Source organism: Letharia columbiana, assembly GCF_014066305.1.
Source record: "Letharia columbiana isolate WasteWater2 chromosome Unknown Sc0000003_s0, whole genome shotgun sequence".
NCBI classification, from domain to species: Eukaryota; Fungi; Ascomycota; class Lecanoromycetes; order Lecanorales; family Parmeliaceae; genus Letharia; species Letharia columbiana.
Genome location: NW_023501039.1, coordinates 959,540 through 983,562, shown reverse-complemented (window position 1 = coordinate 983,562; position 24,023 = coordinate 959,540). Strand labels below are relative to the sequence as shown.

General features: G+C 50.8%; 11 protein-coding genes across 11 annotated transcripts; 5 read left to right on the top strand and 6 right to left on the bottom strand.

The window, feature by feature from the left end:
• Nucleotides 1-1,183: 1,183 nt before the first annotated feature.
• Nucleotides 1,184-2,321, bottom strand: HO173_001784 (uncharacterized protein; the record flags this gene model as incomplete). The annotated part of the gene is made up of 2 exons (XM_037303721.1): nt 1,184-1,383; nt 1,439-2,321. The coding sequence occupies 2 exons, from the start codon at nt 2,319-2,321 to the stop codon at nt 1,184-1,186; spliced, it is 1,083 nt and encodes a 360-aa protein (XP_037169443.1).
• A 331-nt stretch (nt 2,322-2,652) lies between these two features.
• HO173_001783 (uncharacterized protein) lies at nt 2,653-4,192 on the bottom strand (the record flags this gene model as incomplete). The annotated part of the gene is made up of 2 exons (XM_037303720.1): nt 2,653-3,971; nt 4,024-4,192. 2 exons carry the CDS (start codon nt 4,190-4,192, stop codon nt 2,653-2,655), a joined length of 1,488 nt encoding a protein of 495 aa, XP_037169442.1.
• Nucleotides 4,193-4,373: 181 nt separating this feature from the next.
• On the top strand, nt 4,374-6,200 carry HO173_001782 (uncharacterized protein; the record flags this gene model as incomplete). The annotated part of the gene is made up of 3 exons (XM_037303719.1): nt 4,374-5,028; nt 5,090-5,727; nt 5,784-6,200. 3 exons carry the CDS (start codon nt 4,374-4,376, stop codon nt 6,198-6,200), a joined length of 1,710 nt encoding a protein of 569 aa, XP_037169441.1.
• Nucleotides 6,201-7,192: 992 nt separating this feature from the next.
• On the top strand, nt 7,193-10,303 carry HO173_001781 (uncharacterized protein; the record flags this gene model as incomplete). The annotated part of the gene is made up of 2 exons (XM_037303718.1): nt 7,193-8,236; nt 9,440-10,303. 2 exons carry the CDS (start codon nt 7,193-7,195, stop codon nt 10,301-10,303), a joined length of 1,908 nt encoding a protein of 635 aa, XP_037169440.1.
• Nucleotides 10,304-10,817: 514 nt separating this feature from the next.
• On the bottom strand, nt 10,818-12,002 carry HO173_001780 (uncharacterized protein; the record flags this gene model as incomplete). Its single annotated transcript, XM_037303717.1, has 5 exons — nt 10,818-10,943; nt 11,007-11,060; nt 11,118-11,197; nt 11,252-11,832; nt 11,947-12,002. The coding sequence occupies 5 exons, from the start codon at nt 12,000-12,002 to the stop codon at nt 10,818-10,820; spliced, it is 897 nt and encodes a 298-aa protein (XP_037169439.1).
• Nucleotides 12,003-12,491: 489 nt separating this feature from the next.
• On the top strand, nt 12,492-15,598 carry HO173_001779 (uncharacterized protein; the record flags this gene model as incomplete). The annotated part of the gene is made up of 6 exons (XM_037303716.1): nt 12,492-12,555; nt 12,708-12,955; nt 13,014-14,276; nt 14,325-14,663; nt 14,710-15,411; nt 15,464-15,598. The coding sequence occupies 6 exons, from the start codon at nt 12,492-12,494 to the stop codon at nt 15,596-15,598; spliced, it is 2,751 nt and encodes a 916-aa protein (XP_037169438.1).
• A 1,253-nt stretch (nt 15,599-16,851) lies between these two features.
• HO173_001778 (uncharacterized protein) lies at nt 16,852-18,131 on the top strand (the record flags this gene model as incomplete). Its single annotated transcript, XM_037303715.1, has 2 exons — nt 16,852-16,945; nt 17,014-18,131. 2 exons carry the CDS (start codon nt 16,852-16,854, stop codon nt 18,129-18,131), a joined length of 1,212 nt encoding a protein of 403 aa, XP_037169437.1.
• A 388-nt stretch (nt 18,132-18,519) lies between these two features.
• On the bottom strand, nt 18,520-19,737 carry HO173_001777 (uncharacterized protein; the record flags this gene model as incomplete). Its single annotated transcript, XM_037303714.1, has 3 exons — nt 18,520-18,909; nt 19,019-19,368; nt 19,428-19,737. The coding sequence occupies 3 exons, from the start codon at nt 19,735-19,737 to the stop codon at nt 18,520-18,522; spliced, it is 1,050 nt and encodes a 349-aa protein (XP_037169436.1).
• Nucleotides 19,738-20,124: 387 nt separating this feature from the next.
• On the bottom strand, nt 20,125-20,692 carry HO173_001776 (uncharacterized protein; the record flags this gene model as incomplete). Its single annotated transcript, XM_037303713.1, has 2 exons — nt 20,125-20,547; nt 20,612-20,692. The coding sequence occupies 2 exons, from the start codon at nt 20,690-20,692 to the stop codon at nt 20,125-20,127; spliced, it is 504 nt and encodes a 167-aa protein (XP_037169435.1).
• Nucleotides 20,693-21,409: 717 nt separating this feature from the next.
• On the top strand, nt 21,410-22,832 carry HO173_001775 (uncharacterized protein; the record flags this gene model as incomplete). Its single annotated transcript, XM_037303712.1, has 6 exons — nt 21,410-21,703; nt 21,756-21,920; nt 21,970-22,223; nt 22,278-22,447; nt 22,503-22,688; nt 22,741-22,832. The coding sequence occupies 6 exons, from the start codon at nt 21,410-21,412 to the stop codon at nt 22,830-22,832; spliced, it is 1,161 nt and encodes a 386-aa protein (XP_037169434.1).
• Nucleotides 22,833-23,076: 244 nt separating this feature from the next.
• On the bottom strand, nt 23,077-23,468 carry HO173_001774 (uncharacterized protein; the record flags this gene model as incomplete). The annotated part of the gene is made up of 2 exons (XM_037303711.1): nt 23,077-23,085; nt 23,151-23,468. 2 exons carry the CDS (start codon nt 23,466-23,468, stop codon nt 23,077-23,079), a joined length of 327 nt encoding a protein of 108 aa, XP_037169433.1.
• Between the last annotated feature and the right edge of the window lie 555 nt (nt 23,469-24,023).

Sequence of the window (24,023 nt, the reverse complement as noted above, 5' to 3'; positions counted from 1 at the left end):
TGCGGCAAGTAGCAGAGGAACGAAAGACTACTCTAGCACCGGCAGAAGCTCCAGGAGCTCAGGCAAGGACTCGTCAAGCCACGAGGCCAATTCCGAGGTATTGATGAGATGGAGGGAGAGTTTTTCGATGTCACGAATGCCGCCTTTGGGGGCTTTATCCCGAACGTAAATTAAATATGTTTGATTAGCAGTCATACTCAACATTATCAAGCCAGGACCCGACTCTGCTTCTCCGCTGGCCTCTCCCCCTACCTCGCCCATCCACGAAATACCACCTCCTTCACAACCTTTCGTATAATTTCAAATCAAAAATCTATCGAGGAGCTGAACTGCCCATCCAAAAGCCCGCTCGCCTCAGGCCCCCCCCCTTCCCCCCTCCATACATCCCGAGCTCATCCACCTCTCAACGACCCCAACCAACCAACCATCCACCGCCCCCTCCCCCCGCCCACCTCACCAAACCCCGTCTCTCCAACCGTAAGGATTCCGCTCATGCCGTATTCCTCTCACGACGAAACGCTTGCCGCCGAAAAAAAATCTCCGCCCAGGTCCCGCGGAACGTTGCGGCGCACTTGGCTTCGTCGGGGGTTCGTGACGCGGCACGAGGGTTAACGAGGGGGGGGGGGGGTAATCAGCGTGGGTGGGATCGAGCGTTGACCGTTCCGGGCATCTGGCTCGGACGATCTATTTGGTGTCTGAGCTGTGGAGTGTTGATGGTGAGGGTTTTGGAGCTCACTCTGGTCCAGATGTGCGGTCATGATCCGCGCCGGACAGAATTTCGGATGAGATGGAGAGGCTTTTTTTCTGTACTCGATGCGTACGGTTGGTTCTGCCGATTGGATCGTAGGGAGTTTTTTGGGTGGGGGGGTGGTGGGGGAGGGTGTGGAGTGGAGGTGATGAGTCGGATACGATAATGGTGGATATGATTATTATGAAAGGGGAAATGATTGGAAAGTGGGGAGGGAAGAAGAAAATTGAAGCCGAACATGATTCACAATGCTTTTCATGGAGACATCTGGGGACAAGTGTGAGGTTTGAGTCCTATCACCCTACAGAGGTATGTGAAGACGGTGTGCGAAAGCCTGGTATAGTATACATGGACTTTTTTAGATCTGCAAAAAAAATCAAAAAAATCATGCATGTTCGGCTAGAAATGTATTGATTTAATAGTCGGAATTCATGACTAGATACCCGGTGAAGTTTCGGCCGGCGGGTACGCACATACGGAAGTGGTGGCGGTCACCGCAGGCGGCGATGTGCACGTACACAGCGCAGTATACGGCTGAAGTGCTGTCGTGGCCGATGCGCCTCCAATGGTCTGGGCTTTCACGAGCACGGGAATCGCAGCGCCTGTACTCAATCCGAAGGCCTGATGACCGAGGACTGCACAAAATGACAATTAGTGGGAAGTTGAGAGGGCTTCGGGAGAGCAACTGACCACTCAATATGGAGCCAATCTCGCCCGAATGACTCGTGATGGATATGTAGGTACTGCCATCTGTAGAGAAGACGCTGTCAAGGACCCTCTTAGACCTGACGGCTTGGTCTGTACTAGTCTCGCCGTGGAGAGCTACCCATAGCTCATCATCTTGAGTGAAACCGGGCTCGATCCTGTAGCTGGGGAAAATATCGTGGATGTAGGTCTCATTGCTGCGTCGATCGCAGGTATGTCCGCTGATACCTTCACGGAAATACTCCTTGACCAGGGGTATGAAAGGATGTCTAGCCGGCAAATCAAGGCCGTTGAAAGTGTAATTTGCCGTCTGAAGACACCTTGTTAGAGGGCTTGTGTAGTAGCTCTGAGGTGTAGGAATCTTCTGATCCTGAATCTCTGACGCCCAGAACTCATTGACGGCCAGAGCCTGGCTGACTCCCAGTGGAGATAGATGAGCATCGGACCAAGTGACGGTGCTGTTTCCGTCGAGCTCAGAGTAGTAGCAGTTCCATGCGGGCGTGCCATAGTAGGCCTGCGCATCATTATGGTAGCCGTCACCGTGTCGGCCCATATAGAGCAGTCTGTACTCGGTGCCAGGCGGAGCCTCGTGATTGAGCTGGGTAACTTGGTGCTTGAAGCGCTGCCATTGAGTCAGGTTATGGTGGGAATGAAGAGTGGTATCGGCTGGGTATGTGCGATTGATGAGGCCAAAGTTTCTGGTCATGAAATTGAAGGTGCTAGCATTGGTCGAGGGTTCATCTTGCAAGAAGTATCCCGTGACTGTAGTATAATTGATGTAGGAGCTTGGAGTTTTGGAGCTATCCGCTACGCTCAAAGAAATCAACCCGCTTGCTGCAAAGGCCCATAGCAGGACCGAAGAGAGCATTATGATGGCCATGTATTTCTCGAAGACCGAACGGAAATGGCAAGTGGTCATTGGCACAGCAAGCCTCTTTATATATCTTGGAGGACCACTCAGCTTGGTCTGAAGACATGTTGCAAGTTCGCTCGTCGATATAGGAGTATGGACTGTTACCTGTAGAATAAAAACGTGGACAGCGCACGTGGATATGGAGACTTTGAAGCCCGCAGACCCGTGTACCTTAGCCAACCGGGATCATCGGCCCTTTTAACCCAAAGAGGCAGCTGGGCTGGTACCTGGACCCGCTAAAATAGCCATGTTCTAGGCGAGCCTCCTTTGAGAGCCTCGTCAGTCGTCACAACGCTCCGGCTTGTCGCATAAACCACCCTTTTACCGGGCCGAGCGCGTCGACAGTCCTCAGACCCAAACCTCGCAATCCCACCACTGGCCCTGACGTTGCAGAGTAGAGCCAATGTAATTTATCTACTGCACCAAGCATCCTGTTATTGCTCATCCACATCTCCTCGTTGTATCTATCCAGACATGCAATTTCATTTCCTATATCTGCTCCATGAAGAACCGCATGTTCAACGGCAGAAGCTAATGAGTGGGAGTCCGCAAGGCCCATGTTGAGGCCTTGGCCCGCGAGAGGATGGATGGTGTGAGCTGCGTCCCCGATAAGAGCGACGCGGTTGGTAGTGTACGTAGAGGCATGGCGTAGGCGCAGAGGGAAAGATGCAATCGAGCCTTCTTGAACTGACGCAATATGCTGAGGCGTTTCTCCACCGAGATCTGCTTTATTGCCGGGGTGGACCGATTCTCGCCATTCCAGCTCGCCGACTTGGCCAGAATCGAGAGTGAACATGTAATTCAGATCGACCACATCCAGTCTGAAAGCGGCGTTGACCATGGCTACGAAGTCTTCCGTGCTCAACGCCTTAAGCCGCGTGGCTTGCGGTGGAGTCGTAGTCCACACCAATGTAGCGTAGTCGCCAGGTAGAGCCAGGAAGGCAATGGGGCCCGAGGGTAGGAAACGTTGGTATGCTGTAACTCGTTGAGGATTTTCCCTGCTGTGACCGGTTCCTGGTGGGAGCTTCAGCGTAGCAACTACACCGTGACGATCATAGTCCCAACCACGGGTGGATATTCCTGCAAACGTGCGAACAGGGCTGTTCAGGCCATCGGCCCCAACGAGAAGACGAGCGGCGATGGTATGATTTGAGGAGAGAGTCACATGAGGGTAGGAGGAAAGATCAAGGGATGTAGGCGATTCTGCTGGAAATGATAGTGGAGGGCCGAGATGTATGTCGGCTACGGATGTTTTGTCGAAGAGAGATATGGTAGGCAGGTCATCGAGGCTTGTAATAAGAGCGCGAGAAAGGTTCTGGTTCTCAGTCATAGAGGCTATGGGTGGCTCTGATGTCAGGGCGTCGAAAGATATACGTGAATTGGAGGAGAGGCCATCCCATACGCGCATATGCCGGTATGGTTGGACCCGAGAGGTATCGACATTCGGCCATGCTCCAATTTGGGAGAGGAAGGAGAGCGAAGAGGGGGTAAGAGAGCTGGTGCGGTAGGAAAATTGATCTGGAGGAAGATTCCAAGTTCGCGCTCGCTCAAGGTCTTGCGACTCGATTAGCGCGAGCCTGAGATGCGAAGTGGCTTTGGAGGATCCTAGAAGAGAGTCAGTCCGGTGCTCTTGAGAGGGTCGTACAGCTATACATACGCAATGCTGTCAGTAGACTCAGACCTGCAGGTCCTCCACCTACACATACTACATCGTAGACGTCTGGGGAAGCCGCAGTCGCGTGTCTTCTTGACTGCAGCTCGAACGACCTAGAGCATGATGGGCAGATATAAGACCTCGGAGCCTTTGGGAAGCCTCTTCCTATCATCGTGTGAAACGCAAGTCTCATTATAAAAATCGCAAAGAGGCAAGCGGAGGAGCTGCCGCTGGTGCCGCGGAAACTCCCCGGGCTTCCCCGCAAACGTCACCCCCGCGAGCCACAACCTTCACGTTCGATACATCTTTCCATCAGCGTCAATACACATCTGGGTACATGACCACAATCTGCAATGGTCTCTCAGCGGGTATTGGTGCGCACAACTGCAGCCTTGAAAACTCGGGCATCCACATGCCTCTATGCAAACCCTCCGCCTAGATTGCCTACATGTGTAACAGCCCGCAGACGGCTACATGCCTCCAGCAATCGCCTCCAAGCCTCCCCGGCTACTGCTATAGGAGCAGCAGATACATATCCTACGAATCATGAGCAAATTAAGTTGCCGGGCAACACGCCATATTTTCTAGACAACAAATTCGTCGACTCAAAGACTGAATCCTGGATCGATCTCTACGATCCAGCAACAAACAATCTTGTTACCCGAGTCCCCCAGAGCACGGATGAAGAACTTAATGCAGCTATCGAAAGTGCGAAGAAAGCATTTCCAGCATGGAAGGCTACAAGTCTACTTCACAAGCAGCAGATCATGTTCAAGTTCGTGGCGCTCATACGGCAGCATTGGGATAGGCTCGCGGCGAGTATCACATTGGAACAAGGAAAGACATTTGCAGATGCAAAGGGTGATGTTCTCAGGGGCTTGCAAGTTGCTGAGACAGCCTGCGGGATCACAACGCAATTGACGGGGGAAGTGCTTGAAGTAGCAAAGGATATGGAGACGAGGAACTACAGAGAGCCCATTGGGGTGGTGGCTGCTATATGTCCTTTCAGTAAGTCCAATATAGCAGTCCAATGCCGTTGGAACACCAATTGACCAAGAATGCGTTGCAGACTTCCCAGCTATGATACCATTGTGGTCAATCCCCATCGCTACTATTACAGGCAACACTCTCATCCTTAAACCATCAGAGCGCGACCCTGGAGCAGCAATGATCTTAGCTGAGCTTGCTCGGGAAGCTGGCTACCCAGATGGAGTAATCAACATCGTCCACGGATCTGCCAAGACTGTAGACTTCATAATCGACGAGCCAGCTATCAAAGCCATCAGTTTTGTCGGCAGCAATAAAGCGGGCGAATACATTTTTAGTCGTGGCTCTGCCAAAGGCAAGCGGGTTCAAGCCAATCTTGGAGCAAAGAATCATGCGGCTGTTTTACCTGACGCGAACAAAAATCAAGCGTTAAATGCGATAGCAGGGGCTGCCTTTGGTGCTGCTGGCCAGCGATGCATGGCATTGAGTGCGGTTGTCATGGTTGGTGAGACGAAAGATTGGCTTCCTGAGGTCGCCGAGAGAGCCAAGGAGCTCAACGTCAATGGCGGCTTCGAAGAGGGCGCAGACTTGGGTCCTCTTATCAGCCCCCAGGCGAGAGAACGGATCGAAAGCATCATCACGAGTGCCGAGGAGGAAGGAGCAACCATTCTTTTAGATGGGAGAGGCTATAAGCCGGAGAAATATCCACATGGCAATTGGGTAGGTTTACTTGATCAATCAAGCGGCTCTTGCGGGGGAATGCTAACACTCCCTAGATTGGACCCACCGTTATAGCCAATGTGAAGCCCCACATGAAATGCTACACAGAAGAGATCTTCGGGCCCGTCCTCGTCTGCCTGAACGTTGACACCATGGATGATGCAATTGATACGATCAATGCCAACGAGTACGGCAATGGCGTAGCCATTTTCACTCGAAGCGGCAGCTCAGCTGCCCGCTTTCAAAAGGACATTGAAGCCGGCCAAGTTGGAATCAATGTTCCTATTCCTGTACCGTTACCCATGTTCTCGTTCACTGGAAACAAGAAGAGTGTGGCTGGCGGAGGTGCGAATACGTTCTACGGGAAATCCGGGTTAAACTTCTACACGCAGACGAAGACTGTGACTAGTCTGTGGAGGAGCGAGGATGCTGTTGCAGCGAAGGCAAATGTAGAGATGCCTACTCACAACTAGTGGCAATATTTACATATGCGAAGATACTTGCATATGGAATGTGAAAAACCTCCGTTATCAAACGGTCAAAACTTACTCGAGGCGGTCGAAGGGTTGTACTCACGCTCAGGGAACGCCCTGATTCGGTTGTTTCAAGTCTCTCGACCTGGGAGTCCAATCATCAACAGCCCAACAAAGTACTACCTCACGATTACAAGGAACCTAGCTACCTACTGTTCAACGAGAACACGAGTAGACGAATCCGGCTTCCATATACTTGTAACCAATCTGGCTTGTCTAGCGGTGTATCATACTTGATCTCCTCTCAAGCCAGATCAACTCGTTCCCATTCTCAGCTTCCTCATCTTATCTGAGACTATCACTCGTCAGCACATATCATTCTCGATCTCCTCATCTACTCGTGACTCGAAGAAGTCTGAAAATTTTGACGACATGGGAACGGTGCTTGATCTTGATCTACCAGATCTGCCAACGGACCTGTATCTGACCGTCACACGCTATCTCGATCCTATTGACGTTGTTCGCTGACGTCTTGTATCTTAAACATGGTACAGAGAGTTTACAGATGAATCGTTTCTTCGAGATGTTCTCGGTAGAGAGTTTGGCGAAGCTCAGGACATGCACGCGCTGTTAGAATTGGAAGTGAAACAAAAGATCGACTGAACAACGGAGAATGACTTCGGTCACTTCCGAGATGTTTGGAGAAGAACTTTTGACAGAGTGCTTGCCAGGAAGTGAGCTCTTAAATCTGGGAGACCTCGATCCGTCACGAAGCGGGATCTGAGTAGTGGACTCAAGAATCTCTCGGAGAAGCAAACAGATATTCGACACCATCATATTCCGGTTTTCCATGGGCCAGATACCATAGACGGACTGGCCGGTGCAGAAGTGTTCATGTAAATGTGCGGCTTGAGGAGCAGGTACCAACGGATCTCTTGGAAACGGAATGGACTTACGACTCCGGCCTGCTGGTCTATCCTGATTTGATTGAGATGCAGGCCTACCTGTTGCTCGACATCGAAGAAGACACGATATCGATAGTGCCCTTTGACATTAAAGATCGTATTGTTAGAAGGATGCGCCTGAAGCATAATCTACTCGTCTTTGACTGGGCAGAGTGGATACCCTATCACAAGCTAAATGATTTTGGATTTGTCCACCGGCATTATGTCACTGCCTTTGACGTCCAATCAGCCCAAGTCTCCTTCACTTGGCTCCCTCAATGGAAAGCAACGTTTCGGAGTGAATGGAAACTGCATTATCTAGGATTCCCATTGTCCGCGCAGGACTGTTGGTTTTCTGACCACTCTACGACACACTATACCATCTACATTCGGCAAACAAACCGCTCGGTTTGGGGTGAAAACGAGCCAATCGAGTCCTTGCTTATCTGGAATATCTCACAACCTTCTAGTTACCGTCCATCCAACGACCCTTCTGGTAGCAGCCAGGACTCTCTTGGGCCACGCCTTGTGAAGAAGCTCTCGTACGTCGACCTCGATTTTCTAACAATTCGACAAAGAGACACGCCTTTCTTGAGAAAGATCGCCCTAGATGGAAGCGCTTGTGTGTACTTTTTCGAAGAAGGGTGTAATCACGAAAGGGGGTCACACGTCGGCCACGGCTATGGAGCAGGTAGGAGGAATCCCAGAGAAGTGTACTGGGAACGGATAGTGGGTATTCCGGTCCTGGGTCTTGGATCAAGTTGGGAAGATAGGCTTGGAAGGGATTCGACATTCACCCATCAGTGGCAACACACAGATTCCAAATGCGCAGATCCCTCAACGCCAAAGAGAGCAACATGTTGGCGATACGATGGTATGGGTCCCGGAATCCGAAATCAAGTAGTTCATGACGAGTCAGCCGGCATCAAGTACTCCGTCATACAGCGTACGATTGGTCTCCCAGAAATTTGGGTCTCCGGCGATTCGCACAGCTGGAGTGCGATAATTGATCTGCAGAGAATCCAATGGCGATGGAAACAGATCGATGGAGACGAGCGTTATCTAGTTATACAAAGCAATGAGGAGCTGCACGTATTTCACTTTGACCATGGTCTTGGGGCAAAGAAGGAAAGGGGAAGACGATTTGGCACAGCATGCTGAGTGTTTGTCTACTGCCGGGTGCATGATTCAGGCTGGTAAGATGGTCCATTTTGGGAGCTCTGCTGGACGACTGGGAAGGACTGTGACGATTGTGAAATTACTTTAGGTTGATACAAAACTTTTTGGAAAGAGTGCAGAGCAATCTGCCATGGAGGGAGCTGCTCTTTCCATCTTTGTTGGTTTCTCGAATAATAGACGTACCTCTGGCTTGAGGACCGAATCATTACCAGAGTATGAGTGGAAAATCTGTTGTTGGAAAACGGCTTATTTTTTTTCTATGGAGGAGTCCTCGTTCCCTATAGTTCATCCAAATAACAGGGCTGAGTTCAAGAACCGAACGGCTGATCAAGAACAGAAGTCAAACCATGTGCTCCTGGAAGCGTGTGCAAGCATGCTAATCATTCAGTCCGTCCACTTCAACTCCCTCGCGCACGACAACTACTCATCGGTGAATTCCTGCTTTAAGACCCCGATGCTGTAATCTGTTGTACTTGGAAGATGAGTCTTTTCTATGGACAAGGTGAATCTGAGCAGGGAAGGAGCACCGAGAGCGCTCCTTCATCTCCAGAGCAAATCCGAGGACGACGAAAATCAGGTAACAAAAGCTCTGGAGTGCATGTCAAGTCCGAATCTTAATGCCTATTCTGAACGTTACTAGGAGAAGTGTTCCTGCCCATCAATTTCTCAATGTCCACTACCCTGCCAGCGCCAGCGAAGAAGCAAACACCCACAGTCAGAAGGACTAGCGGCCTCCGTCGTCGCTGCCAGCATCCATCTCCTTCTCATGTGAGGAAGCTAAACTTCGTTTTAACATCTGGTCAATGACAACCCAGCGGACATGAAACCGGTAGACTACATTCCTGGCCAATGGCACTGTCTTCGAACCTCACTTTGATACCTTCTATTGACACTTGGGCTTATCCAATCTTAAGGTATCAGCGCTGTGATCTCCTAATTCGACACGTTTTCTACCATCCTTCCATGGCAAGTTCTTCCATCCCTTTGTGACGCCATCCTGTATCGAAAGGTCCAGCTCCAAGTGAAAGCAAAATCACCTCGCTCTCAGAAGGGTTCATCACACCACCGTTCAACATGGCCGTCATTATGCCGTTGATGGTAGTTGCCACCCCTCAGGTCCAGCCTCACACTCTTGAAACGGAATCTGAACGCACCATATCGTCTGAGGAAGATAACAGCCAGCTCCTCGACGCCTTTCTTGAGAGCTGCACCGAAACCGCGCCCACTCGCCTTGCCCCAGCGAACGCGGTCTCGGTGAACACCTTTAATTCGACGATCCTCACTCTTCCGCTCAGCATCATCAGAAAGATCCTCCGCAACCTCCTAACCTCGTCCACCCCACTGATTCTCCAGCACGATTTCATCACCATACCAAGAGGATACCGCACCCACGTTGAGCCAAAGGTCCTTCAGGTCTGCAAAGTCTTCCACACCGTTGGCGTCCCTATCTTGTACGGCGAGAACACGTTCACCACTTCTTCGCCAGCCACTTCCTTCGACTTCGACGAGCATCTCCTATCTTTGTCAGGGAGCAAGAGGCAAATGATCACGGATATCAAGCTTGAGATTGACTGGGCTGATAAGCTGTGGGCTAAATTTCCACTCGTGGCTCGTGCGCTGGTGGAGTTGAAGGGCTTGCTGAAGCTTGAAATTGCTATTGTCGGAAAGGAAGAGATGGTGGAGAAGAAGCGAACAGCATCGATAGAGAAGGACGCGAACCTAAAAATAATGATCACATGTAGTCAAACTTCACCAAGCAAGGACAAAGGAGCCCATCAACGCGCACCAGCCACCGACAGAGCAGACAGTCGAATGAAGAGAGAAGGCCCGGCAGCGGATGTGATGCTCAAGGCCGAAATGAAGATGCTTAAGGATCTGGTCATCGGAATCAAAAGGCTAAAGTTTTTCCGGTTGCTCGGTTTCAGGCATGAGTCGTTTGCTCGGTGCTTGGAGGAGCATGTGCTTGTTGGACATCATTGATTGCTTGGCTGAAGGGTTTGACGATTTGCCAATCAATGGCAGAATTCCTGGACGACTTACCGCTTTGTTGGAAGCAGCATTGGTATATGAGGATGTGTTTCAGGACAACGCGGCTCGAATGGTATGTGGGAGCTTGGTGGATCGAATAGGAAGGAATGTGTTTTGATGGTATCTGTTCCAGGACAGAAAGGCTTCAGGGTATGTGTTCAGGAGCAGAGAGAGATTTTAAAGTAGGAATTCAGGCGCGGCTGTCGCCTTGGCATGGATATTGGTGTCGATACTTGGTCCTTGGATGGTACTATACCCTCGCAGCGTGTCCATTAGCAGGTCGAATAGAACCTTAGGTATGAGACTATTTAGTGGCTTTAGCATTCGGTAGCAACACGGATGTCAATGCCAAGTTTCGAATGCTGCGTTGATCAAATATCCTGCCACAAATGATGCTCACAATCTTCGAGACACTCAATGAAACAGGATTGCCCAAGTCTTTAATAGCTAATATACATGACACCACTTAGCCTTCCGAAGCGGAGGCACCAGTGATAATCTCGACCAATTCTCCAGTGATAACAGCTTGGCGGGTACGGTTGTAAAGGATTTGGAACCTGTTGATCATGTCTCCTGCATTCTTGGAGGCGTTCTACGAAATGCGCATGTTAGCTGGCGGTAGCTCTAGGGTGGATGGGAAGCATGGGTTACTTACGTCCATAGCATTGCGTCGGGCGGACTGTTCGCAAGCGTGGCCTTCTGCGAGAGCCTAGTCGATAGTCAGCACAGTGGTAGGGGCATGGGCTAGGAAGGCAAGGCGACTTACCCAGTAGAGGGAGTTGGCAAGGGCGTATTCGCGGAGATTGGCGAGCACTTCGTCATCAATCTCGAAAGCGGCGAAGTTTGCTGAAAGTTGAGTCAGAGAAGTACTTGTGAGAACAACAAAAGGGGCGAAATTACGTGACTCGCGGATGGCCTCCTCAGAAAACGCCTCAATTGGCGTAGCCTCGTAACTGGTTGCGTTGATGAACTTGTTGTACAAGATTTGCACATCGGCATAATCCGTCGGCAGCAGCGAGATCTGGTCCGCAATGGCTTGTGCATCCGCAAAAGTCGGCACGTCCTTTCCAACGCCCGCAAAGCTCAGCTGGATATTCTTTCCACTCGATCTACCCAGCTGCGCCTTCGACTTCTCGCCCAATACCACAAGATCCGAATTCGGCTTCTTCTCCAACATCCTCCTCGTGGCTCTTGACAGTCCAGAGTGGATACCGCCGCAAAGACCCTTGTCCGAGGAGCACACTATGATGAGGGTTTTCTTATCTTCGGACTCGATAGGCTTGGTCTCTGCCTTTTCGAACACGGTGTTGGAAGTCTCTCCGTAGCTTCGAGAGTCCACCATTGCGCGTTGAGCTCGGTTGAGTTTGGTGGAGGCGACGATTTTCATGGTTTTTGTGATTTTCTCAATGTTGCGGATGGATTTGAGACGGCCTTCGATTTCGCGGAGGGTGGCATAGCCGGCGGCATCTGCGGCAATGGGCCTGCAGGTTGATCATCAGCTGAGTCTGACGGAGAAACGTTTGTTGTGTCTCTCCAGCCTTCTAGAATTCGCCGTGGACAAGCTGGCGAGGTGATTGCTTAGGCAAAGAGCTTACCGGGCGGACACCACGGCTGCAGCATTGAAAGCTGGCCGAACAGCTCGCGAGAGCATCGTGAACAAAGGACCTTCAAATACTTTGAGAAAACACAGCTGACCCCCGGGTGGAGTATAGAAAATGATGGTCAATTGATTGTTACCGACGCTGAAGAACCAGCTATGCTCGCCAAGTGCCAGAACAACTGAGGTTCTCGAAAAGGAGCTAGCCTAGTATTGGACTAGCGCAGCTCTCCCACAACTTTGCGGGCGCCAGGCGGGTTCAACGAGGCCGCCTTCAGTCAGTCCTACTTTACATTTCCATTCATTCACTTTTGGGACCCTTTACTTTCCACGTCTTCACTACATTCCTTTAGATAATTTCAACACGTACCTTTTCTTACACCACACTCCAGCCGACATGCTCCACCGTGCAAGCCCAATATAAGCGTTTTGTTCCTTCACAGTCGCGTCGGCTAGCTGTCATTCAGCGGGAGTATTTAGACCCGACTCCTCCTTGAGTGCTGGCAACATCTCACTGCCTGCATCCTACCTCATCTTGCCACAATGAGTTCCTCAGACGATGACAGGCCTCTGGCTACAACTCATAAGGCGAACGGCGTTACGAATGGTACGTTATCCTCTCGCTGCAATAATTCGTCTGATTTAGGACTCGGCTGGGCCGTTAATAGCGCAAGCCGCCTACTCTACGTTTGATTGTTTCACTTCTCTACCTCACTTGACCGTCTGCAAGATCCCCTTTACTAATGGTATTTACATCAGGACATCCTCTCAAGTCCAAAGACATCATTTCCGAGAGCGTCGACAAGACAATGGACAAGGCAAACCCGCCAGCCGTACACGGGGCACCCGGAATTTCCATCAGAAATGGCCCAGTTGATGAGATGGACATTGATGGGCCGGCGGTCAACGGCAATGCAAATGGAAAGCGGAAAGCCCGCAGCAGCATGGGCAACAGAAAGTCATACAAGGAAGCAAGTGAGGAGGATGACGAGGAAGGAAAACCTCTGGTGCGTTGTTGGCGAGAACCATGTGAAGTATGGAATTGACGTTGCTGACTCGTCACAGAGTAAGCGGCGTTGTCTGTCCAAAGGCAAAAACAAGGCCGACGTGGAATCCGACTCTGACGATGCCCCACTTGTGTCCAAAAAGATTAAAAACAAGTCGCCAACGTTGCTGCGAAAGCCTGTCAAAGCGTCTGAGACAGCCATCGGCGAATCTGAAGATTCAGATGCACCTTTAGGCGAAAAACTTGCCAAAGAGAAAGCCGATATCCAGAAAAGTGCTGCGAAAGAGGCCAAGGCGATACGGAAGGACGAGAAAGAACACCCAAAGAAACAAACAAACGGTACTGCAGCTCCATCGAAGAAGCGCAAAAGCCAAACCAATGATGTCAAAAAAGAGTCAGATGATGATGTGCCTCTCGCTAAGAAAGCGCCGGCCAAAAAGAACGCCGACTCGAAGGCTGAAACGTCGACCCCAAAGAAAAAGGGCAAAGCTTTGAAAAGAGAGGAGACGAAACAAGATGAAGAAGCTGAGGCCGAAGAGGAGGAGTACCGTTGGTGGGAGGACCCTACTAAAGGCGACGGCACGAAGAAATGGACTACGCTGGAGCATGCGGGTGTAGTCTTCCCTCCGGAATACCAACCCTTGCCGAAGAACGTCCAAATGCTGTACGATGGAAACCCAGTAAGGATGGCACCTGAAGCTGAGGAGATCGCTGGATTTTTCGGAGCTATGTTGAACTCCACTCACAATGTCGAGAATCCGACCTTTCAGAAGAACTTTTTCGACGACTTGACGAAGATGCTGAAGGAGACTGGCGGAGCTACTGACAGAAACGGCAACAAGGTCAACATCAAGGAGTTCAGCAAGTGCGGGTTTCAACCTATCTTCAACTATTACGACGCACAGCGCATGGAGAAGAAGGCCCTTTCAGCTGCCGAAAAGAGACAGCTAAAGGCGGACAAAGATGCTGCTGAAGCACCCTACATGTATTGTATGTGGGACAACCGCAAGCAAAAAGTCGGGAACTTTCGTGTGGAGCCTCCCGGTCTTTTCCGGGGTCGCGGCGACCATCCAAAGACAGGCAGAGTCAAGAAGAGGGTGGAGCCTGAACAAATCACCATCAATATCGGCAAAGAAGCTACAGTGCCTGCGCCACCCGAAGGCTACAGTTGGAAAGAGATCAAGCATGATCAAGAAGGCACCTGGCTAGCGATGTGGCAAGAGAATATCAACGCTGCCTACAAGTATGTCATGCTTGCTGCCAATTCTGATGTCAAGGGTCAAAGCGACTTTAAGAAATTTGAGAAGGCACGAGAGCTCAAGGTACGTGGTCGGTTAATGACGGATCTGAGTGTGGAGCTGATTGTTTAGAAACATATTGATCATATACGCAAAGACTACACTGCCGAGTTGAAAGACAAAGTCATGGCGAACCGTCAACGAGCAACAGCAGTGTATCTAATCGACCAATTTGCACTACGTGCTGGCAATGAGAAAGGCGAGGATGAGGCAGATACGGTCGGTTGCTGTTCGCTGAAATTCGAACACGTTACTCTCAAGCCTCCGAATAAGGTCATCTTCGATTTTCTCGGTAAAGACAGCATTCGCTTCTACGACGAGGTAGAAGTCGACGCCCAAGTTTTCAAGAATCTAAAGATCTTCAAGAGTTCTCCCAAGACGGACGGTGACGAAATTTTCGATCGCCTCACGGTGCGTAATCCCAATTGGTTGCTTGGTTCTGTGCTAATGATTACAGACCAGTGCACTTAACAAGCATCTCTCCAATTACATGTCTGGATTGACCGCCAAAGTGTTCCGTACTTACAACGCGTCCTTCACCATGTCGAAGTTGCTTCAAAACATGAAGTCGACTGGTAGCATTGCGGAGAAGATTGTCGATTACAACGAGGCAAATCGCAAGGTAGCTATCCTTTGCAATCACAAGCGTACTGTTGCCGCAGGACATGAGTCGCAGATGGAGAAGCTTGGCGACCGTATCAAAGGCCTCAAGTACCAGAAGTGGCGAATGAAGCAGATGATGCTTAACATCGATCCCAAAATCAAGAAAAAGAAGGAAAAGGAAGAAGGGGATGGGTACTTCCAGCTTGACGACGAATTGGAGGAGACCTGGATACACGAGCACCAGAATTTCCTGGTTGAGGAAGAGCGCCAAAAGATTGAGAAGAAGTTCAAGAGGGAGAACGAGAAGCTGACAGCTGACGGCGGAAAGGAAATGAAGCATAAGGAGCTTGAGGAACGACTTGAAGATGCTGATGAATTGGCTAAGAAGTTCAAGAAGGAGAACAAGACTGGCAAAGTGGAGGCCGAAGGCAAGGGACCCACCGTGGAGAAATGCGAGGGTAACTTGGCAAAGCTGGACCAACGCGTCAACAACATGCTCTTCCAGGCCAAGGACAAGGAAAATAACAAAGAGGTTGCCCTCGGAACGTCTAAGATTGTGAGTGCTTCCTTAGTTTCATGTTTCGGGTAGTGCTTACAAATTCTCGCAGAATTACATCGATCCGCGTCTTACGGTGGTCTTCTCCAAGAAGTTTGATGTGCCCATCGAGAAATTCTTCTCCAAAACACTGCGGGAGAAATTCGATTGGGCAATCAAGTCGGTGGACGAGGATTGGGAATTCTGAAAAGCAGGTTTGCGGGTTGCCACGGTTTCAAGACAGGGAGTTTGAGGATTGCTACGGCAGTAATATTGCATGGCTTGGCTTGGATTACGGGAGGGCCATGTCCTTTCGGAAGCTGGCATGGGGTGAAGGCGGTCCATGAGTGGTGGCTACTTTGGAAAGCAGATTGCTAAGGATCGCATGGCCTGCGGTTCGCACGGAATGACTCGCAGGATCTTTGCATGCATGGAAAAGCTGGTGCATCGATTTTAGAACATCTGTCTTTTCACTGCATAGTCCTCTTTTGTACATAGAGCAAGCATTGCGATTGATGCTTGAGTCATCAATAGAAAAGAAAGGGATTGAGATTGTTGCTGAGAAATACTGCTGTGCTCTCGTGTCGGCACAATCAAGACTGGCTAGGTATTTAGCTTGACCATGTCCGAGTCCGAGTCCTTGTCCGTCAGAGCGAGATACCTGCAGCATGCACCATCCCTACTCTCTCAGAGATGGAATGATTCCCTCAAACAGATATGTTTTGTTTGTTTCATCTTACCCGGTGGGATCATGCCACGAGGCAACCCCATAACCAAACCCACCCGTGATGTGGGGGGCGGGTCTCTTCATGCACAATGATGCCATATGTTTCTGCCTCGACGCATGTTTGCGACTGAAAAATTCCCATCCCTCATTTCCCGAGGCCCCCATTGTTCCCTTGCTAATCTTCGCATTACTTATCTGTTCATATTATTCATCTTCCTCTCTACGCAGCAGTACCTGAAACATTCTTCACACCAGCTTTACTTAGCAGTCACACGACCCAAGCCAACATTGTAACGTACACGTCTCCAGTTTTTCTCTAGGTGCAGAGTTCCTGCGCTGAGCGACGTTACATGGACCATAACTGCATGATCAATAATCCCTCGCCCTTATCGAAGGCCACTGTCTAATTTACTCGCTGCACTGTCAGCTTCTTGGGGGCTTCTCTGACACCATTGATGCCCAATCAATCTCTGCGGACTCTTGCCTTTCTCGTCAGATCATCTCAGCTCAGAGCTCCTGCCTTTCCTTCGCGCTTGATATAAAGCTGCAGCTCTCTGTCCCTCTTCCTTGGACACATTCCTCAAGCAATCAATGCTCCTTCCTGCTCATGCGCCATACACTTGTCATATCTCATACTACTTGCTTCATCAGAGCTTGACTTCTTCAGCTACATTTTCCTAGCTGAAGTCTGCAGGCATCGATCAGTCTCACTGCTCAGGAACTTAAAACCAACAATGGCAGACTTAAGCACAGCCAACACCTTTTCAGGCCCCACCATAGCTGGGCCGAGTGACGACAAGCCCGCGGTCTTGATCGTAGGAGGCCTGGGTATTCTTCCCCCTGCCCCCAAGGCTCCATAATGAGGTCGACCTTTTGCTGATCTCACCAAATTGCAGGTTATATCGGCCGCTTCCTAGCCCTCTACATCCACCGCAACAACCTGGCTTCCGAGGTCCGCCTGGTCGACAAAGTCCTGCCACAACTGGCCCGTCTGCCCCCAGAGTTCGCAGAGGCATGTTCGGAAGACAAATTCATGCAGGCGGATGCCAGCAAAGAAACTTCCCTCGGCCGAATGTTCACGCTTGCCTCAGGTCGCCACTTCTCCTATGTCTTCAACTGCGGAGGGGAGACACGCTACTCACAAGAACCCTCGATCTACGCTCTGCGTGCTACTGCTCTTACTACGAATCTTGCTACACACATCGCGAAGATAAGACCTTCGCCGAATTTTATCGAATTCAGTACTGGCATAGTCTATAAGTCACCGAACTCCTCCACAATATCATCCGGTGGCTGCACAGAGACCGCGCAGCTGAGACCTTGGCTCAAGATATCCAGAGCAAAATTGCAAGCGGAGGAGGCATTGGAGAGGCTTGCCAGGGAGCAAGGCTTGAAGTACGTCTGCTTACGCCTAGCTCACGTCTACGGTGAATACGACGTTGGTTTTCTTGCTCGTGGGCTATGTCTAGCACGGGTATACCAGGAGCTCAACAAGGAGCTAAAGTGGTTATGGTCCAAGGAACTGCGGATCAATACCGTGCACGTTCTCGATGTCTGTTCTGCGGCTTGGAAGGCTGCGGATTGGTGCTCGCGAAACCCTCCAACAGAGCAGAGCAACATGGCGGATCGCGCTTTCAACATTGTGGACAATGGGGATACCAAGCAGGAAACGCTTGCAACCATTGTGTCCAACATCTTCAACATCAGGACTGGCTTTCAAGGCTCTTTCATATCTTCCTTCGCAAAAATGAATCTCGACAGCGTCGTTGATGATGTGAACGACGATGTGCTGCAGCCGTGGGCCGAGATGATGAAAAAGGCAGGCATAGATCACGGCCAAGGGAGTCCACTAAGTCCATTCATGGAGAAGGAGTTGTTGAAAGATAGCAATCTATGCTTGAACGCTAGAAAGGCGAAAGACGTCCTGGGTTGGATAATTGAGAGGGAAAGATTGACGGAGGAGAGGTTGAGGGAGATAATCGCCAGCTATGAGAGGGTTAGATGGTGGCCTTGATGGTGGCCTTGGAGTGAGGAGCTTGTATGAGTATACTGGCATTTGAGCGGTATGAGCGATGCATTGTTTCTGTTATTCTGGGCCGTGTCACCTGTAGAGGGTGTACAATACTAGTATTGCTGGGCGATGACTTGTAATGTCGCGCTGTATGCATTTGTAATGAAACTTCGGTCTCAGTGGTACTTGGCCAATGGAATAGCGATTCAATCGGGGAAGAAGCCAGACGTTCTAACTATTTCTTGTTCAGTTAACCCTTCACTAAGCCACTCTGTGAAAGGAGACCCGAACCGCCTACTCCTTCCTCACTCAGCAGCAGCTGAAGCTCCCTCAGCACAAACCGAAGTCACACACCCCTGAATACCACCTAACAGCCGAACACGTCTCACCCTCAAGACACCCTCACCTCCATCACGCCCCCGCAACCCAAACAATACACCTCCTCCAGCCAAAAATGCCCGTCCCGTCCACCTGGCTCCACCGGTCCTTCCGTAACCGGAGCACCGTAGCCCTCGGAGGGTTCGTCCATCCATTCCACTTCCACTTCCAAAGACGGACCCCCCTTTCCCTTTTTCGCTTTCTTCTTCTTCTTCTTCTTCTTCTTCTTCTTCCCTTTCCCGCCGGCTTCGGCTTCCGCGTCCGCCTGCAGCCGGGAGCGAGTGGCGTCGAGGATGCACGACTCGTGCATGCGCGCGTCGCAGCCGGGCGAGGGGCAGCTGATTAGTGTTTCGTCGGGGTTGTGGTGCAGGATGCAGGGGGGTGGGCAGGGGGTGTGGAGTGGCTTTTTTTTTGGGGGCGTGTCAGCTTTTTTGGTTTCTTTTTCTTTTGGAGAATGAAGAGATTGGATTAGGAAGGGGGGGGGGACGGGGGCGGTGGCATGCAGCACGTACGCTCAGCGCCTGCGCCTGGACGTCGTACGTCTGCCTCCAGAAAAGACCCGCGGCCGGCACGGCCTCGTCCGCTTCGCGCCAGTGCGACACGGCCGTCCGGCCGGCCACGGCCGTTGCGTCGATGACGGCCATGGCGTTGGAGGCCAGGAGCTCGTGGCGGCCTTGGTAGGGGTGGCGGAGCGAGGGGGGAAGCTGCGCGGGTCGGTGGAACCAGAAGACCCGGATCGAGACCTGGCCGGACGGTGTGTGGCCGCGGATCTCGAGGACGTGGGCGGTCCAGAGGGGGGAGTTGGGGAGGTCGTGGCGGGCGGCGGCGACGACGTCGTGCATGCGGTAGCGTTCGTCGTCGACTGGGTGGACGTTGGTGGTGAGGGGGTGAGGGAAGGCGGGCGGGCGGGCTAGTACGTACTGATAACCTCTTTGAAGCGCTGGAGACTGTCCCAGATCGCGGTGGGACGCACGATGTAGACGTCGGAGGGTTCGCTGTCGGTTTCTTGGGATGAGGCTGCTAGCTGAAATTGTTCGACTGTGAACATACAGGGTGGATTATTTGATTTTGGAGGAGTGGAGGGGTCTGAGTCCATGTCGGCGTCAGAAGACATGGTTTGAGATGGAGCCGGTGAATGTTTGGACTTGTAGCTGGCGAATTCGCTAAATGTGGTAGACGTGATGGGGATAGTGTAGGTTGTAGACGACGAGACGTTGGGAAGTAAGCCCATGAACAATGCCCAAATGAGTTCAGATTTTGGGAAGATGCTGGATGTTTGAGGGTACTTGGTGAGGATAGAAGTAGGAAAGTGAGGTTCTGTTCGACTAGCTTCCCTTTTGACTGCTGGCAAACTTGGGCAACTTTCACTTCAGGGGTCCAGAGTCAAGGCAAGCAGCCAATAATTTCAACAATGTTGCAGCAACACCCCCAAGACTTCGGCGATGTTTGGTTTACCCAAGTTGAGTAATGAAGTGAAATGCCTACCGGAAGCCTCAGAAAGGAGACAGTTCTTCCACGCCATACCATGGTATCAAACGCCTCCACATGCATGAGGCTCTTCGAGCCTCTCATGACTTCGTGAAACATGCATAGCTCATCCTAGCACTCCCCTCGCTGTTCATGCAGGTCTCCTCTTCACAAACTCCTCCAAATCACTTTTCGTAGCCACACCAAGCACGAATCTTCTACTCCCATCCGTCACCACCGCAAAGTCTTGCGGTCCGTTTTCATTGACTCCTCCGTTGAAGAACGCTTCCAGCTCCTCCAGCGGTGTGTCCATGGTGATGACCTTGTAGACGTTGCCTCTCCGTTGGAACTTCTGCATGGCTTTTTCGACGTAGTCTGAGTCCTTGACTGTGCCATTCTTCAACAGTTCTTTCAACCGAGGGATGTTGAGGTAGCCTAACAGAGCACGGGTGTCTTCAGAGACGACTGTGAGATGGGTGTAGTCGCGTTCGTATGCATTCATGAGAGCGGTGGAGATGGAGTCTGTTGGTTTTGAGGAGAGTGCGGGAGGTGGGTCGAGGTCTTCTACCGTAGCCTGACCGCATATCAATTCTATAGTTGCAGTGATCACTGCGATTCCAGGACCGAGGCAAACATACCCCACGATACTTATGTGCCCATTGAGAAGTGGCTAGGGGCTGGGATGGCGCAAGATTATGTGCCTGTACGATGGAGGCCATGGTCAACAAAGCTGCTGCTCAGCTGCGCCTCCGTAGTCACCGATGCATATTCCAGAGTCTAAAGCAAGGGAATGTCGACGTCGAATTATTGTATGAGGGAATTTGTCGGGTATAATTGCCTCGCTTGATTTTTAACCATGGGTGGGAGCATCCCTCAGCGTACGAGGGGTAGGGAAAATCGTGAATTTCTATCATATTGTGTAACTCCAAAATAACAAATTTTGATCCCGAATTGCCAGTGTAAAACTTGCTCTTCATCGCTGATAATACGAATCATAAAACGAATCATGAATATGAAAGTTTGAGTGTATGTCTCATCATTATTGAATTACTCAGCTTCACATCTCGGCCCCAGTGCGGTCTATATCACGCACTCGGAAAGCCTCGGATCCACCCTGGAGGATCCTGGAGGGTTTGGTCTCCATGCAATCTCTGTACTTTATATAAACAAGAGCATACCCGCCTGTAAGGTATTGCTGTTTTTTTCGAAATAGATATGCTAGTCTTGATCAATGACCCCTGCTGGTGATCCTACGTCAAAGGTTTAGTGCTGTTGGCCAAGCTGTCCCACCTTCCTTTCTTCCAGGAAGCTTCAAGTCTTTGTTTTGCCATTGGCAAATCGAGAAACTGCTGCGAAGTTGGGTATCTGCGAAAGTGTGAGTTAGGAATGAAAAAAGACATTGATGGGCTGCATATGCTGAGAGTAGCAGGGTTATCATGCTTTTCCCCACCTCGAGCGATATCAATGAGGTCTTCTCCTGCAGACACCCATTGACGACTACCAGATCGCAGGAGTCGACCCCCAAACCTTTGCAGAAAAAAACTGCAAGACCCCAGTTCTCGATATGGAGCGTCACCGAAGATGCTAAAAGCAAGGCCAATGCCTTGAGTGAAGAAGCCCAAAGGGAGATCAAGAAAGCTAGCGCAGCAGCACAAGCAAAAACAGGGCAGATAGAGCTCTACTCAGCCAAATATTACGCTGCTTGCATTTTCGGAGGTCTTGTTGCCTGTGTGGGTATAGCCGAAACGCCAGCACAGGGTTGGTAGCTCACGAGTATGGCAGGGGTTGACCCATACTGCCGTAACCCCATTGGACCTGGTCAAATGCCGTCGTCAGGTCGACTCGAAGATGTACAAGGGCAACTTTGAGGCTTGGGGCAAGATTGGTCGAGCGGAGGGTGTTCGTGGTATTTTCACTGGGTGGGGTCCAACGTTCTTTGGCTATTCGGTATGCTTTTCTAAAGAGGTACAATAATGACTGCACTCATCGGATCCAGGCGCAAGGTGCATTCAAGTACGGCGGATACGAGTTCTTCAAGAAGTTCTACTCTGATCTTGCTGGAGAACAAAACGCCTACAAATACAAGACATCGCTATACCTCACCGCCAGCGCTTCGGCCGAGTTCATTGCTGATATAGCACTTTGTCCATTTGAGGCTGTGAAGGTGCGAATGCAGACCACCATTCCTCCCTTCGCCTCTGGGACTTTCAGCGGAATTTCAACAATCACTGCTAAGGAGGGCACCGCAGGGTGAGCATAAGGCCTGAACTTCATATTTAAGGTTATGCTAATTTGGCTCGACAGGCTTTACAAAGGTCTGTATCCTCTATGGGGCCGTCAAATCCCGTACACCATGATGAAATTCGCCTCTTTCGAGACAATCGTTGAGATGATATATGGCTATATGCCCGGCAAGAAGTCAGATTACGGCAGAGGGACACAGACCGCTGTCTCTTTCGCTGGAGGCTATGCTGGTATGCCTGATACTCAACATTTGAGTGAATTTCATTCATGGCTGACACTTTTCAGCTGGTATTCTCTGTGCCATCGTGTCTCATCCAGCAGATGTCATGGTGAGCAAGCTCAACGCAAATCGCCAGCCTGGAGAGGCCTTCGGAGCTGCCACGGGCCGCATTTACAAGGATATCGGATTTGGTGGCCTCTGGAACGGTCTCGTGCTAAGAATCTTCATGATAGGCACATTGACATCCTTGCGTAAGTCTTTTCTCGAATCGACGGTCTCTACGGATGCTAACAGGGTGATCAGAATGGGGTATCTACGATAGCTTCAAGATCTTCATGGGTCTCCCAACCACAGGAGGCGCCGCTCCACCGCCTAAACAGACCGCAAACCTCTAGATGTCGAGTTGGAAAAAGGGTACATAGGAGGAGCTTGTGCGCATTTCGAAGGCTTCCGACCCTACAAGCTTGAACTTCAAGGGTGTGTGGCGCATGTATGTAGTACATATGGTATCGCTGAAGCCGTGTTTGTTTCTCTTCCGTGATACATAGTATCAAATCCAACAGAGTTTCCCATGCGCCTAGCGCCAAGCCCCGGGAAGACAGAAAATGCGCCCTGGACGCGCCGCCCACGGAGCACGATTTAGTGGCCCTGAGGAGTTCATAGTCAGCTGCTTTCCTTAGTCTGATACAGGCCGCTTCACGCTTCGCGCGTACCGGTCTCGGCAATTCTCGTCTCACAAGCAAGCGCACCTCGCATCTACCACTCTCGACTATCACGGTCGGTACAGACAATGTCCACAATATCAAATCGGATCCACGCTCCTCGACGTGGTCGAAAACGCCTTGCCAGGGACTCAGCGCGCTTACATCTGCGATGGCAAGATCGATTGATTCTGCTTTTTCGAGGACCGATGCGAGTGGTGCTTCAAACACCTTCAAAAGTTGCGGGATGCTTGGAGGGATCTGTGTGCTAATTTTGACGTTCTGTTCGTCGGCCCGCGAGAGAGGCTCGAGAGGTTCTAGATGAGCCATTGTCGAGAGAGATGCATTGTCTAATCGGAACCTTATGACGATGTGACCCTGCTATCGTGCTATATCCTCTGCAAGCACTTCAATTTATAGACATACCCCATGATTCCATTCCCATCCGGCGGTCCCACAAACGGGCCAAGAAAACATCAATCCCAAACTTCTCGAAGATACTGACCTCTCCACCCTCCAACTCTCTTCCCTGTCGCAACCCCTTCCAGCCTTCATCTCATTTTTCTCAATGTATTACAGTATTCTTCATGCAATGAAAAGGAGGGTGGAGTATTGTGGAGGGATTGTGACGGAGGGGGAAGGTCATGGCTTCTGTAGCAAGAAGCCGGGACGCAAAAATGCCGGGGGCCCCAGTGCATGGAGATCATGGACGTACATGAGCTTCGCGCCAGTGATTGACTGATCAAATATACTCAGAAGAATTCTGTTTATGGGGACCACGTCGTTATAGACAATACACCACAGGGCTGGTCCAAATTTCCTGGTTTGGCTTTCTGGGGGCGGATCTAAGGTACCCGCCAAATATAGATTAAGCGCTTCAAGATG